The sequence below is a fragment of the Sus scrofa genome, chromosome 1 (genome assembly GCF_054392235.1).
Source record: "Sus scrofa isolate SSC_HxYL_T2T_F1_AM1 chromosome 1, Sscrofa_HxYL_maternal_Yorkshire_Landrace_v2.0, whole genome shotgun sequence".
Lineage (NCBI taxonomy): Eukaryota > Metazoa > Chordata > Mammalia > Artiodactyla > Suidae > Sus > Sus scrofa.
In genome coordinates this window covers 260,976,282-260,991,301 of record NC_139383.1, presented here as the reverse complement: position 1 = coordinate 260,991,301, position 15,020 = coordinate 260,976,282, and the positions used below count along the sequence as shown (strand labels likewise).

At 38.5% G+C, this 15,020-nt stretch overlaps 1 protein-coding gene and 1 long non-coding RNA gene across 9 annotated transcripts in view; one reads left to right on the top strand and one right to left on the bottom strand.

The window, feature by feature from the left end:
- TMEM245 (transmembrane protein 245) overlaps nt 1-15,020 on the top strand; it is a 96,676-nt gene that overhangs the window by 46,498 nt on the left and 35,158 nt on the right. For 7 of the 8 annotated variants that reach the window (XR_014825200.1, XR_014825196.1, XR_014825190.1 and 4 more), the window contains 3 exons: nt 1,703-1,793; nt 8,388-8,486; nt 10,381-10,512. Coding sequence is in view for 4 of the 8 variants with exons in the window: in XM_084992138.1 (XP_084848264.1) it covers nt 1,703-1,793; nt 8,388-8,486; nt 10,381-10,512 (322 nt within the window). In the remaining 4 variants the exon portion in view is untranslated. Of the gene's footprint in view, nt 1-1,702; nt 3,226-3,279; nt 4,618-8,387; nt 8,487-10,380; nt 10,513-15,020 lie in introns of those variants that run through there. The other variant, XR_014825201.1, reaches the window with a different exon arrangement.
- Nucleotides 7,911-12,509, bottom strand: LOC146407140 (uncharacterized). Its single transcript, XR_014825705.1, has 2 exons — nt 11,725-12,509; nt 7,911-11,527 (listed from the first exon to the last, which is right to left on the bottom strand). It is a non-coding gene; the product is annotated as an uncharacterized LOC146407140 (long non-coding RNA).

Below are 15,020 nucleotides of genomic sequence, written 5' to 3'. Positions count from 1 at the left end.
GAGAATCCATATGATATGATTCCATTTTTGATAAATTCTAGAAAAGGCAAGCTAATCTAGTGATAGAAAGTGGTTGTCTGTGGTTAGGGATGGGTTCCAGGAACAGAGTACAAGGGGTGCAAGGGACCTTGAGGGTGATACAGACGGTTATTATCTTGGTTAAGAATATAAGAGGAGTTCCTGCCTTGGCTCAGTGGTTAACGAATTCAGCTGGTATCCATGAGGACATAGGTTGAATCCCTGGCCTTGCTCAGTGAGTTAAGGATCCGGCCAGTGTTGCCCAGCACTGCGGTGTAGGCTACAGGTGCAGTTCAGATCCAGTGTTGCAGTAGCTGTGGCGTAGGCCAGCAGCTACAGCTCTGATTTGACCCCTAGCCTGGAAACCTCCATGCGCCATGAGTGTGGCCCTAAAAAGACAAAAAAAAAAAAAAAAAAAAAAAAAAAGAATATAAGAAGAAAAGTAGCATTGATATCATTTTGGAACAATCTTTCCATCTGTCCTGAGGAGAAAAGATAGAAAGGATTCCAAGACTTGAGCATCTTAGACCAGATAAAACCTAGAGTAAAACCAGGTGAGAGGTGATAAAGCTCTGAATTGTGGACAGTTGTGGTGGGGTGAACAGGATAGGCAGAGTTGTAAGGTCTTAAGGCGGTTAGTTGGTGATTAATTGAATATAGGAAGGAAAAAACCTAGCATGACTCTTACGTTTGTTTCTAGCTTTAAAAGTCAGTGGATGATTGGTGGATTCACCAAGACATGAAATAGAGGAGCAGATATGGTGGGAAAAATAACTTTTTACATATTGAGTTTGAGGTGTTTGTAGTAAGTCTCAACAGAGGCATCCTGTAGGCCATTGACTACATTGGTATACGGTTCAGGGGAGAGATCTAGAGTGAAGTTAAGAAATTGGCAGTCCTTCTCCACGTCTGTGAGTCTGTTTCTGTTCTGTAGATGGGGAGGGAGTAGGATGGACGGGGACTTTGTATTTAGTAGATCCAAACTATTACATTTAGAATGGATAAGCAATGGGGTCCTGCTGTATAGCACAGGGAACTATATCCTATCACTTGTAATAGAACATGATAGACGATAATATGAGAAAAAGAATATTTATATATACATATATATATATATATATGAGACTGGGTCACTGCTGTACAGCGGAAAATGACAGAACATTGTAAATCAGTTATAGTTCAATTTTAAAAATTGGCAGGCTTCATATCTCCTTAGCAAAGGGCAGATTAGAGTAAATTAGAAAGTCAGTGTGGGTTTAGGCCCAAGAATCTTCATGTCTAACAGGTGTCCAAACAGTTCTGATACCGCTGGTCTGTGGACCATGCTTTGAGAACCACTGTTCCAGATGCTGGCTATCCCATTGTCCCAGAACTTCTCTGGGTGCTGAAGAAGGCATAGGACCACCCAGGACTTAGATGGATTGAGAAAACAGAGCAGAATGAAAGGGAGGCTGTGGGGAAAGTGGGGCTAAAAGCTAAGGAAAGCTCGAAGGAAAATCTCAAATGTTAGAATTAGGACAGTTAGACCTGGAAATCAAGGATTCCTGCATGTGAATAATGTGTATCGGTGTGTGATGACTGATTGACAATTTGTCAGTTAATGATTGTTTAAAAAATTAGGTTCCAAGAATTACTGGTGCAGTACACTATACTAGTTTTTCATTTTTTCTTTATTTTAAATTAGCTGGCTTCCTGAGGCTCAGGTAGTCCAAAGAGCCCTCAATTCTGCGGCTAACAATGTGTATCAGTATGGAAGAGAGTGGATAACACACAAGGTAAGGGAAGAACCTCTTTCTGCAGCTTTCTCTTTGCAAGGTCTTCACTGGTAGGAACTTTTTGCTCTGATAAAGCAAAAATGGAGATTGTGTTCAGAACACTAATTTCTATTTTTGAGGAAAAAATCTCCAGTCAACAAGCAACAAACGATGAAATTAAACCTTTTGGATGATCATATTGAATAGTGTTGGTAGCCTGAGCAATCTGAAAGGTTGGCCATTTGCTTCCGGTTCAGAATAGATCTGATTCATTATTTGTGCATTAGAACAGAATGATTACTAAGCGTGGGTGGTCAAATAAGGCTTTGTGAGAAAAAAGTATTACCACATATTAATTTTATTGCCTGCTGATAACTGCTTGGCAGTTTCCAACTTGTTTCATTTAATCTTTCCAAGAAACTTATATTAGTCTGAATTATTTTACCCCTTTTATATACGAGGAGATAGCCTTGACAAAGCTAAGTAAATGCCTGATGATCATGTGTAGTAAATTGCAGAGCGTGGTTTCAAACTGAAGACTAATTTCAAATCCCTCTCTCTTTCTATTATAGCATGCTAGAAGTATGTGCTTGGAACTGAGTTGAGTGCTTTCATGTGGCACTTGAGATAAACTTTGAAGGAATGATAGGTCCTGGATGAATAAAGAGAAGGAAGAATGTATTTTTAAAAGGGGTATTTATGTGAATCAGTATGTAGAGACAGGAGTGTGCTTGAGGAGATGAATTTGAAGTTTTGTAAAGGGGAAATGAAAAAGTTACCACAGTTCACAATTAAGAATCAAATTCCATGATAAGGGTTTGGGATATCACTACTCCCCTCTCTGTTTTGGTTATGGGAATGAAAGCAGTTTGAAGTTTTAATGTAATGAAGTAAAAAGGATCATCTAAGGATTGACAAGACTTGCTGGAGTAAGATATGGGGTATTAGTGTGTGTGATTCCTTGTTTAAAATTTGAAAACAAAGTCTGACAAAAAGGTATCTTGGAAATTACATTGTTCACACATGTATAATAATCATCTAACCTAAGAATAGAATCATGGTCAGGTTAGAAGTTAAGAGGAATTTGGAATTCCTGTCGTTGCCCAGCAGAAACGAATCCGACTAGAAATCATGAGGTTGCAAGTTTGATCCCTGGCCTCATTCAGTGGGTCAAGGATCCGGCATTGCCATGAGCTATGGTGTAGGTCGCAGCTGAGGCTCGGATCTGGCGTTGCTGTGGCTGTGGCGAAGGCTGGCAGCCGTAGCTCTGATTAGACCCCTGGCCTGGGAACCTCCATTTGCTACAGGTATGGCCCTAAAAAGCTTAAAAAAAAAAAAAGTTAAGAGGAATCCCTTCTGTGTTGCAGTGGCTTAATGATCTGACTTTTCTCTTTGGAGGCACCAGTGCAATCCCCAACCCAGCACAGTGGGTTAAGGATCTGGTGTGGCATAGGTCATGGCTCCAGCTCGCATTTGATCCCCGGGTTAAGGATCTGGTGTGGCATAGGTCATGGCTCCAGCTCGCATTTGATCCCCGGCCTGGGAACTTCTGTATATCACAGGTGTGGCTGTAAAAAGGGCGGGGGGAGTTAAGAGAAAGATATATTACTGATTTCCTTGAGTCTGTACCAGGCAATCAAATCAACTGTCACATGGAAGATAAAAAATGTATATTTATTGAATAAATGAAAGATGAGTACAGTCTACCCTTGAAAAATGCAGGGCCTAGGGGTCTGACTTTCCATGCAGTCAGAAATCTGTATATAACTTGATAGTCAGTTCTCCATATATGTAGTTCCACATTGCCAGATTCAATCACCTATAGATTCTGTAGCACCATAGTACACTTTTAGTGAAAAAAATTGATGTGTAAGTGGATCTAGACCTGTATTCAGGGGTGCACTGTAAGTGGATATAGATCTCAAAACTATCATAGAAGGAAGATCCAGTCTTGGCGAGACTTTTAGATACGTATCTCCTGACTTATTCTGTGGAAAGTGTAGCATTTAATTCTTGATTAATCTGTGTGGGAGAAATTTTTTTCTGGAATTCTTACCTATTTGGGAAAAAGATGAAGAAAGGGGTAAAGAAGTATGTTTCAAATTACTTAAGAGAAAAGATAGGGATGAAACTTTGCTCAAGGGTCTTAAAGGGAAGGCAGCTGAAGAGAGATGCTGTTGCTACCAAAGAAATGTAAAAATGTTTGTAATCTTGCTTTAGAGGACAAAAGATAATAATAAAAGCAACCATTGATTTGCAAATGAAGCGACTGACAAGGGATTAATCTCCAAAATATACATAAACACCTCCTGCTGCTCAATACCAAAAAAACAAACAACCCCATCAAAAAATGAGCAGAAGATCTAAACAGATAATTCTCCAAAGACAGACAGATGGCCAAAAAACACATGAAAAGGTATTTACCATCACTAATTATTAGAGAAATGGAAATAAAACAAACTACCATGAGGTACCATCTTATACCAGCCAGAATGGCCATCATCAAAAAGTCTGTAAACAATAAATGCTGGCGAGGGTGTGGAGAAAAGGGAACCAACCTTCTTACACTGTTGGTGGGAATGTAAATTGGTACAACCACTATGAGAAACAGTATGGAGATTCCTCAAAAAGCTGAAAACAGAATTACCATTTGATCCAGCAGTCCCACTCCTAAGCATCTATCCAGAGAAGACCATGACTTGAAAAGATACATGCATCCCAGTGTTTATTGCAGCACCATATACAATAGCCAAGATGTGGAAGCAACCTAAATGTCCATTGACAGAGGGTTGGATAAAGAAGATGTGGTGCATATACACAATGGAATATTACTCAGCCATAAAAAGGAATGAAATAATGGCATTTTCAGCAACATGCTTGGACCTAGAAAGGATCATGCTAAGTGAAGTTAGACAGTGAGACACACATCATATGCTGTCACTTATATGTGGAATCTTAAAAAGAAAAAAAGGATACAGTGAACTTCTTTGCAGAATAGAAACTGACACACAGACTCTGAAAAACTTATGGCTACCAAAGGAGACAGATTGTGGGAGGAGGGAAGGGCTGCGAGTTTGGGGCGGAAATGCTGTAAAACTGGGTTGTGATGATCATTGTACAACTATAAATATAATAAAATATATTAAGTTAAAAAAATAAAATAAAAGCAACCATTGAACCTAAGTGTCCATTGACAGAGGAATGGATAAAGGAGATGTGGTACATTTATCAATGGAATATTATTCAGTCATAAAAAAGAATGAAATAATGTCATTTTTAGCAACATGGATGGACTTAGAGATTATCATGCTAAGTGAAGTAAGACAAAGAAAGAAATATGATATCACCTGTGGAATCTAATAAAAATCATACAGAACTACTTATGAAACAAACAAATTCACAGCTGCTTGATGGCCTGTGTCTTCACATGATCTTCCCCATGTGTGTGTCTGTGTCCTAATCTCTTTTTATGAGGACACAGAAGTATTGAATTAGGGCCTAACCCTAATGACTTCATTTTAACTTGGTGATTTCTTTAAAGACCCTATCTTCAGGTAGTCACATTTTGAGGTACTGGGGCTTAGGAAGAATTTAGGGAAGGGGGACACAGTTCAGCCATCACATGGCCTGAGGGGAGAATAGAGCTAGAAGGGGACCAAAGAGATTCCTGCAGTGCTTAAGCTTCTGAAGGTCAGAGAAGTGAGCCAGCAAAGAAGACTGAGGAGGCATAGCCTGTGAGGCAGGAGCAGTACCCTTTGTAGCATCTGGTGTGTCAGAGGCCTAGAGAAGATGTTGCAGGAAAGACTTGGCTATGTCAAATGCTGCCAAGATTTCAAGCAAGAGGGGGATAAAGAATTGCCCTCTGACTTACAATCCCCATTTTTTGTAGATGGGGCTCTTTCCTTAAGTCACACAGCTCTCAGATGGCATTCTGACTGCTCTTACTGCTTTGTTGTTGTTTGTATACAAAGAGCATCTCATACCACCGATAGTACATGTACTTTAGTGATTCTCTCAAGAGCAGTGACATGTTCTTTAGACTTTGTCCAATCTAGTCTTCCTTGCGAGTTTTGATAATGTATTGTAAAGTTGCAGGATGGTCTTTAGTGTCTGTAGTTTTCTGCTATGATGGATATCACTGCACATTTGAAAAGAGTATCTTATAGCATGTTGTAAAATTATGCTAAACTTTCCTTTAATAGTTAATGATATTTTATTCATTGCTGTGCTGGAAATGAGACTGCCAAAGGAGATGTCAGTTTGAAATAGTGCTTTATTGCAGTCAAGGCCACTGTGCGGGCAACCGAGACAAGGCTGTCTGTAACCATTTTAGGCCTCTTTGGTCAAAAGGAGCTCTTAGAAGCTGATAGGAGAATGACAACATTGGTAATAGCATGACTGTGGGAATCTCACAGTCATGATATATGAGAGACAGACTTAAAGTAAGTAGGGGAAATTAGAGTAGGGGTAATTGTGGTTTTTAATTATTATGGGTAATTAGCTCTGTTAGGTGGTCTTTGTTCATAGGTTATATACGCTATAGTTGAAAGAATATTAGCAAACTTTTCATCCTAATTCATAGGATTAGGATTAAAACCTGCCATAGGTTCTTTTTAAATCTGTTCTCTCATCTTTTTTTTTTTTTTTTGCCTTTTTTCTAGGGCCACACCTGCAGCACATGGAGGTTCCCAGGCTAGGGGTCTAGTTGGAGCCGTAGCCACTGGCCTACACCAGAGCCACAGCAACGCGGGATCCGAGCCACGTCTGCAACCTACACCTCAGCTCACGGCAACGCCGGATCCTTAACCCACTGAGCAAGGCCAGGGATCGAACCCGCAACCTCATCGTTCCTAGTCGGATTCGTTAACCACTGTGCCACATCAGGAACTCCTGTTCTCTCATCTTGAAAGAATGAAGGTGATAAAACTTCCTGTCTAACTTTTGGGGTTGTTGTAAAGATCACAGTATATAGGGGAGAGCCATTTGTAAGTTGCATGCTTTGCAAAGATAAGTGGCTTTTATATTTACTAATTTGTCTTTGGTTTATGAATAAATAAACATACAGGAAAACATTGAACAGATATATTTGCATCAAATATGTCTAAAAACTGGTTCATGTATCTTTAAGGCCAGCATCACGTGGACAAAAGGTATGGATAGGCCACACTGAAAGGAAATAGACATTGAAGACCAACATGGAAATGATTACTCTCATCACTAAAGAAGAAAACGATAAATAATTACCATTTTGCATCTATTAAATTATCTAAAAATTTCAGTTCATAAGGTTTTGGGAAAATTGGTTCATTCATACAATATTGGCAAGTATTAATTGGTACACTCCTTATAGAAGACAAATTACCTATGCATAATAAGAGCTATTAAAATGTTCATTTCTTTTCATTCCTTTGTGTGTATGTTACTATTAGTAATAAGAAAAAGTTGCACAAGGATATTTATTGTAGTGTTGTGACATTAAAAATTGGAAACCATCTCTGTTCTGTGTAATTGGGTAATTATTAAATAATACTATCAGAAGTTTAATATGAAACCATTAAAAATAAAGATGAAGGTTAGTGTTGAAGGCAAAAGATGAAATACTTAAGATATAAAAGAAAATGGAGTTCCCGTCATGGTGCAGTGGTTAATGAATCCGACTAGGAACCATGAGGTTGTGGGTTCGATCCCTGGCCTCGCTCATTGGGTTAAGGATTTGGCTCTGGCGTAGGCCGGCGTCTACAGCTCCGGTTGGACCCCTAGCCTGGGAAGCTCCGTATGCTTTGGGAGCGGTCCAAGAAATGGCAAAAAGACAAAAAAAAAAAAAAAGATATAAAAGAAAATATAGAATTTTAAACTATATCTATGTAAGCAAGCAGAATGTTACAGGGGAAATGGGAAGATGGCAACGGCTGTATTTAGGAAATGGGGCTACAAATCAGTGTTTTGTCTTCTTTTTGAAAGTGTCTTTAATATTACCATATGGTTTTAATAACACATAAAATGTAGGAGAAGATACTTTAATTAACAGCTTTCTCCAAGTTACCGTGTCTTGGTGGTCTTGATTCCCACAAACCCTGAAGCCAGTCTGATGGGTCATAACTCTGAGACCTGAAATCTCTCAGCAGACTCAAGGGAAAATTTATTTTCATAGCTAAAGTTCTAAATTTTTACTTAAAGTTCTATGGTAACTCTTAATAATAGTGGCAAATGTGATATGAAACTTAGCAATTGGGTCACTTGGAAAAGATTTTTCTTTGGGCAAATAAACACAGAAGTCAGTTCATGGCTTCATTCTCAAATTTAAAGTAGCTCTCTTAGTATATTCTCTTATATTCTGTTTTCTTCTGTCCTATTTATATTATGAGTCTTATATAATATGTTTCTCTTAGAAATTCTAAGAATAGAGGGGGGAAAAAAGCAAAAAGATGAGAGGGGAAATTTACTGGAAATATTGAGGAATAGGGCTTAAAGATAGAATATGATGTGGTTAGAAGCAATTAAATATTCTGGAACATTTTAGTTTGATTTAGAACAAATGTAAAGACCCAGTAGATATTAATTTTAATGGATCGTTACTTGAAATATTAACTCAGATTATATCTGAATTTCTTCCAGCTTCATAAAATTCTTGGAGATAAGGTGAACAATACTGCTGTAATTGAAAAGCAAGTACTAGAACTTTGGGATAGACTGTATCATTCTTGGTTTGTAAAGGTAAGTTATTTTAGCTAAGGATTTTACCTGTAAACAAATGAAGTCCTTTTATGTTATAGACTCATCGATGAGGTAGGATTGTGTTAATATTGAAAACTTTAAGCTACCAGGTCTTAAACCTTGTTCACTAAAAGCTTGAATTGATGATTTAATCTCCATGGCAGAAACTGCCAGTCTCTCTGGTTTATCATTACTTCATCCTCTGTTCAATATCAATAGCATCTCATCTTTTAGACCAGATCTGTGCAATAGAAGTATAATGCAAGTCACATATATAATGCTAATTTTTCTAGTGGCCCCATTAAAAAAAACTAAAACAGGAGTTCTCATCATGGCGCAACCATGAGGTTGTAGGTTTGATCCCTGGTCTCACTCAGTGGGTTAAAGATCTGGTGTTGCCATGAGCTATGGTGTAGGTTGCAGACGTGGCTCTGGTGTAGGCTGGTGGGAACAACTCTGATTGGAGCCCTATGCTGGGAACCTCCTTATGCCAAGGGTGCAGCCCTAAAAAAGACAAAAAGACAAAAAAAACCCACAAAAAACGAAAACAGGGGAGTTCCCATTGCAGTGCAGTGGAAACGAATCCGACTAGTATCCATGAGGATGTGGGTTTGCTCCCTGGCCTCACTCAGTGGTTCAGGGATACAGCATTGCTGTGAGTTGTGGTGTAGATTGCAGACTCGGCTCAGATCTGGCGTTGCTGTGGTTGTGGTGTAGGCCGGAGGCTGTAGCTCTGATTTGACCTCTAGCCTGGGAACCTCCATGTGCTTCGAGTGCGGCCCCAAAAAGCAAAATAAATAAATAAATAAATAAAAAAGATTTATTGGAGTGCAGTTGAACAGGCTTGATTTTAAATTTGAATTTGTTGCTTAGTGACCCATTTGGCATTGTGTGCTTTCGCCCCAGGAGGAGTTGAAGGAACAGTGATGGTTTTTGTGGGTTTGAAATACTGGGAATTAAATCTAACTGGGGAATCTGAGTGGATATCTGCTGAGGAGCCAGAGGATTGGAAAGGTTGTTATCTATTTCTTCTGCTGACTCTGGGGCTTCTGCTTACAAACAAACAGCTTTTACTCTCCTTCACCCCTTTGAGCTTCATTTATGGTCGAGGGAGGTCAGTGTTTTAAAAGCATAGGTTTGTGGGTAAGCGTATTATTTTCTTTACCTCTTTTGCTAGAGCTTAATGTCTTCATTGCGTAATGAAGATGGGCATCACCATGCTGTTGGAAAAAGTGTGAGAATGGTAACACATGTAAAAATGTTAAGAATCTCCTTCTGTTTCTAAATTTTAACTTACCAGTCACTTTGTTTATTCATTGCTCTTTCAAATCTGTTATTCCTGCATTTCTCCAGTGTAATTAACTTCCAGATAGACAAGTTAAGATTTCCCCGACACTTGCTTCTTTTTCATATTCTGTTTTCCGCTGTTTGACACATAATATTGTATTGGTTTTAGGTGTACTTTTTTATATTCTTATCTTCCCCTTGCTCTCTTTAGCTTGTATGGAAGATTAATAAGGGAGATGAGGAAAGGACGAAAAAAGCGAAAGTGGGAGACCAAGGGAAAGGTTAGAGGGGCCAAAAGGGGTGTGTGTGTGAAAGTATATGCTGTGTTTGTGTTCAGTTGAATATATTGACAATAAAGTGTATTTATAAATATGCTTAGGAGGCAAGCACTTAAGCTAGGCTGAGACACAGTAGCTAGACAGTAAACAAACATATATTTTCGATCTTTTGGTGGAGTTCTTAGCTGATTTCTTAAATAATGCAAAGTTTTTCACCTTTGTGTACTTAATAAAGTGCTCAAATTCACCTAAAACAAAATAAGGTATTTATTCTTTCTATTCTTTAGGTTAAGATAGAAATTTCATGTCTGAACTCTTCTATTCCATAGAATGTAACGCATTCTGGGAGGCACAAAGGACACAAGATGCATATAAGTCGTCAGAACAGCTGGCTGGGAGACATTCTAGACTGGCAGGATATCGCTTCCTTTGTCCACGAGAACATTGAGACATTTCTATCGGTAAGAAATATTATTTATAGTTAAACTAGACTTAGAAACAAAAACAGAAACTCTAATTCCCAGTTTTCTTCCCACACTTAAAGGCCTTTTGTTACCCTGTTTCAATTGCATGACATTATAGTTTTGAGAATTCTAAATACACTAAAAAGATGTCCAAAAGCCATCGGCCTCAGGTGTAGCCCCCTGATGCCTCCTCTGTGGTTGAAGAGTGAGCAAGAGATGCTGACTCAGGAAAGCACTTGTGATGCTATGACTCTCAGATTCTATGATGGTATCCGTCTCCTAGGTTAACTACAATCAATATTCCCAGTAGACCAGGGAGAGGGAGCCGCTTTTCCAGTGGGCACAGCCCTTTGCAAATGGAAATATGACTGGATGGTTAAAGCCTTAGTTTATTATCATCCTTCCTGTCCCTCCTTCATGCACCATCCACCTCTGCCTTGTATTCCAAAGGATGAAAGGCAGTGAGCAACAGCTTGCATGTTGCCAAGGTTCAGGGACTGTTCTCCATTTCGTAGAGTACTTTGGGAGGTATCTCAGCCTATGGTCTTTCACAGAAATGAGAAGACTTTTCTTGTCTTATAATAAACTTGGGACTCATCATGGTAATAAAAGTGGAGGTGGAGTTCCCGTCGTGGCGCAATGGTTAACGAATCCGACTAGGAACCATGAGGTTGCAGGTTTAGTCCCTGCCCTTGCTCAGTGGGTTAACGATCCGGCGTTGCTGTGAGCTGTGGTGTAGGTTGCAGACGGGGCTCGGATCCCATGTTGCTGTGGCTGTGGCGTAGGCCAGCGGCTACAGCTCCGATTGGACCCCTAGCCTGGGAACCTCCATATGCCGCGGGAGCGGCCCTAGAAATGGCAAAAAGACAAAAAAAAAAAAAAAAAAAAAAAGTGGAGATATCTAAAGGTAGCTTTTTTTTTTTAATTTAATTTTTATCAAAATAATAGATGACCATAGCTGAAGTAAAAAACGCTTTAAGGTTTTTAATTTTAAAAAGCAATGTTTCCACAACTTAGAATAGATTTACAAGGAGATCCTGCTGAATAGCATTGAGAACTATGTCTAGATACTCATGTTGCAACAGAACAAAGGGTGGGGGAAAAAATGTAATTGTAATCTATACATGTAAGGATAACCTGACCCCCTTGCTGTACAGTGGGAAAAGAAAAAAAAAAAGCAAAAAAAAAAAAAAAAGTAATGTTTCCTACTATTCTTTGCTTCCTATTCTTTGCTTCCCTACTTCAGTCTCATTCTCCAGAAAGAGCTCTCAATTCTTTTAGTTTTCCATGTATTTACCTCTAAATTTCGAAAATACTGTTCATGCTGCTCTTCCTTGGTTTTGCAATTTTGGGTATTATCTTTTGGCTTCCTACTATGGAGGATGAAGATACAAGGCCCTCAGCATTTCCTTACAGGTCCCTTGGGTTTTTTTGTTGTTTTTTTAACAACTCATTTGTTCCCTACGCCCATCCCCGCACTCATATTCTCCCTTCCTCCCAATCACCTAATAGCTACAACAGTCTGAAATTAAATCCAGAAATTCATGTCCTTCAGTTCTGAGAATTTTATGTTTTGTTTTGTTTTCCCCCAGCCATACCCATGGCATATGGAAGTTCTTGGGCCAGGGATTGAATATGAGCCAGAGGTGCGTCCTATGCCACAGCTTCTGCAAGACCAGATCCCTACCTCACTGCGCTGGGCTGGGGATGGAGCCATCACTTCCACAGGGACAAGCCGAATCATTAACCCATTGCACCACAGTGGGAACTCCAGAATTTTATGTTTTTGGCAATTCCTTCCTTCTGTTTTCTCTAGTCCAGTGGCTCTCAGACTTTTTGGTCTGAGGATTCTTAAGAGCTTTTGCTCACTAGAGTTCCATATATATACTGTATAAGCAGTTCAAACTGAGAACTTTAAAAATATTTAAATATCAATTCACTAAAAAATAATGTCACATATTAACATAAAGAGCATGCTTTTTATGTCTGAAAAATAACCCTTTTCTAAAACAAAAAAATGATTTATTGAGGAGAATGGCTTTCTTTACATCTTTGTAAACCCGTTTAATGTCTGGTTGTCATATTTGTTCTTAATATTTCTTTCTTCATTCATTCAAAATATTCTTCATTCATGAATTTGAATATGAGGAAAATCTAGTCTCACACAGATACATAGATGGAAAAGAGGGGAGTCTTTTATTAACCTTTTCAGATCATTATGATCATTCTTCACAATATTACACCAGAACTCAACAAATGCTATTTCTTAATGGTTAGTTGCATGTGGAATTCGAAACCATTATCAATGAACTTTTTCTACTCTCTTATATTAAGGCGAAAATTTTCTACTCTCTTATATTAAGACATTGATCTGTCTTGGCTCAGAATGGCGCTTGTACCCTTATATGCTTTTACAATATGCACTGGTCATTTGTAATATTGGTTCACTAATTTCTGTGTACATGCTAACTATTGACGCATTTTTGTTTTATGGTATTAAAAAAAAATCACACTTCAATATCACCACTTATCAGAAAAATTTAAGAAACTGTCTCAGTTCTTGATTGAATTTTTAATTTTTCCTCTCTTACTTAATACCCAACATCTCTGTCTCACTTTCTGAACCTTTCTTCTCAATCCCTTTGAGTGCATAGGAAAATTGATTGCTGTTGGTGACTACCAGTCTACTGTTAATGTATTCAGTTAATTTCTTAAGAGTTACCACAGGGTATTTCCTATCAGTATGACCCAGAAACTATTTAAAAATTTTTTTGATAAAAATTCCAAAATAAATGAATTCCCGAAAATACTGCTTGTCAAAATCACAAGTGTCAGCATTGTTGACTTGTTCCTTAGAATGTGTGGCATTATTCATTCCTTTTTTATCCCACAAGGTCAAACAGTCAATCATGCATATTTTTGTAGGCATCGTGAAGATTTTTATGTAAGGAGTTATTGTAAATGAAACCAGCCTGCCAAAGTCCTCTTGTGAAGGCTGAGCTGAGGTTTGCAAGAAATGCCGAGGACAACAAAATATGTCTTTATAAGTGGTACATTTGAGGTAGGAAAGGAATGGATAGGCCTTTCATAGAACAGATGGTATAACTTGAACATATGACAAAAACCAGAGCTTTTGGAAAGGGCACCAGAATAAAGTCAGATGTTAGGAGTTCTAGTCACAGCTCTAATTCTACTTACTAACTTCATGCCCTTGGGCAAGTTTTTAAAAATCTCTGAGCTTCATTTTGTCTATGTATAAAAGATGATATCAACTGCATTATTTCCCTCCCTCCATTGCTGTGAGGTTTATGGGAGCATTTTGAAAACTCTAATGGAAGATGTTTTTCTAATCATCTTGCTTCCATGTTTTTCATTAAGAGGAAGAATAGTCTTTGGGAGGAATAGAACAGACATTATCATGTCGGAATTAAAGTTCATAAAGAGATAAATGAAAACATGTCAGTGTGCTATATATATTATACATCCTCTTTTAGTAATATTTAACATATAGTAATATCTGGTTCTAGTGAACTTACAGGTGATAGATCAAATGAACTCAGAGGTCTGATATAAGGTCTTTTTTTTTTTTTCTTTTTAGGGAAGTTCCCAGGCTAGGAGTTGAATTGGAGCTGCAGCTGCCGGCCTACACCACCTGCGACCTCATAGATACTAGTCGGATTTGTGATCTGCTGGGCCACAACAGGAACTCCCATGGATGATTTTCTATCTGAGGAAAGGTTTTCAGCTGTAGAGCTCTGATCCCATCAGTTCATTTCTTTTATTGTAATTTTAGCGAAGTCATTGAAGTGATGCTTTTGTATTTGTGGATGATTCTAAGTTGGAGGTGACAAGTAGGGGGAGACAAATGCCTGCACTTGTGATTCTACAAGCTAAATACAACCACAGGTTGCATTCTGACATACTCTCCTGTAGGTATTTTTTTCTATGCATGCCATTTTCATATAGTTATAATCATGCTATGTGTAACATTTTTGTGTCCTGCTTTTTTGTTTTGTTTTGTTTTTTTGTCCACACTTGTGGCATATGGAAGTTCCTGGGCCAGGGATCAAATGTGGGCTGCAGTTGTGACCTACACCACAGTTGTGGCAATGCTGGATCCTTAACCTGCTGCACCACAGCAGGAATTCCTGTGTCCAGTTTTGTTTAAACATAGCATTATGTCATATTTTTCTGAGTTACAGTAGAGAAGTTTTTGATGACCACTTAATGTTATTTGTAGTAGGTTCACCATAATATTCTTAATTATTTTTCTTACTAATCAGTTTTCAAATATTTTCAAATGATTTTTTTCATTTAAAATAATACTCAGTCTTTGGAATTCACGGTGTGGTGCAGCGGAAATGAATCCTACTAGAAACCACAAGGTTTTGGGTTCAATCCCTAGCCTTGCTCAATGGGTTAAGGATCCAGCATTGCCATGAGCTGTGGTGTAGGTCTCGGACGCGGCCCGGATCTGGCGTTGCTGTGGCTGTGGTGTAGGCCGG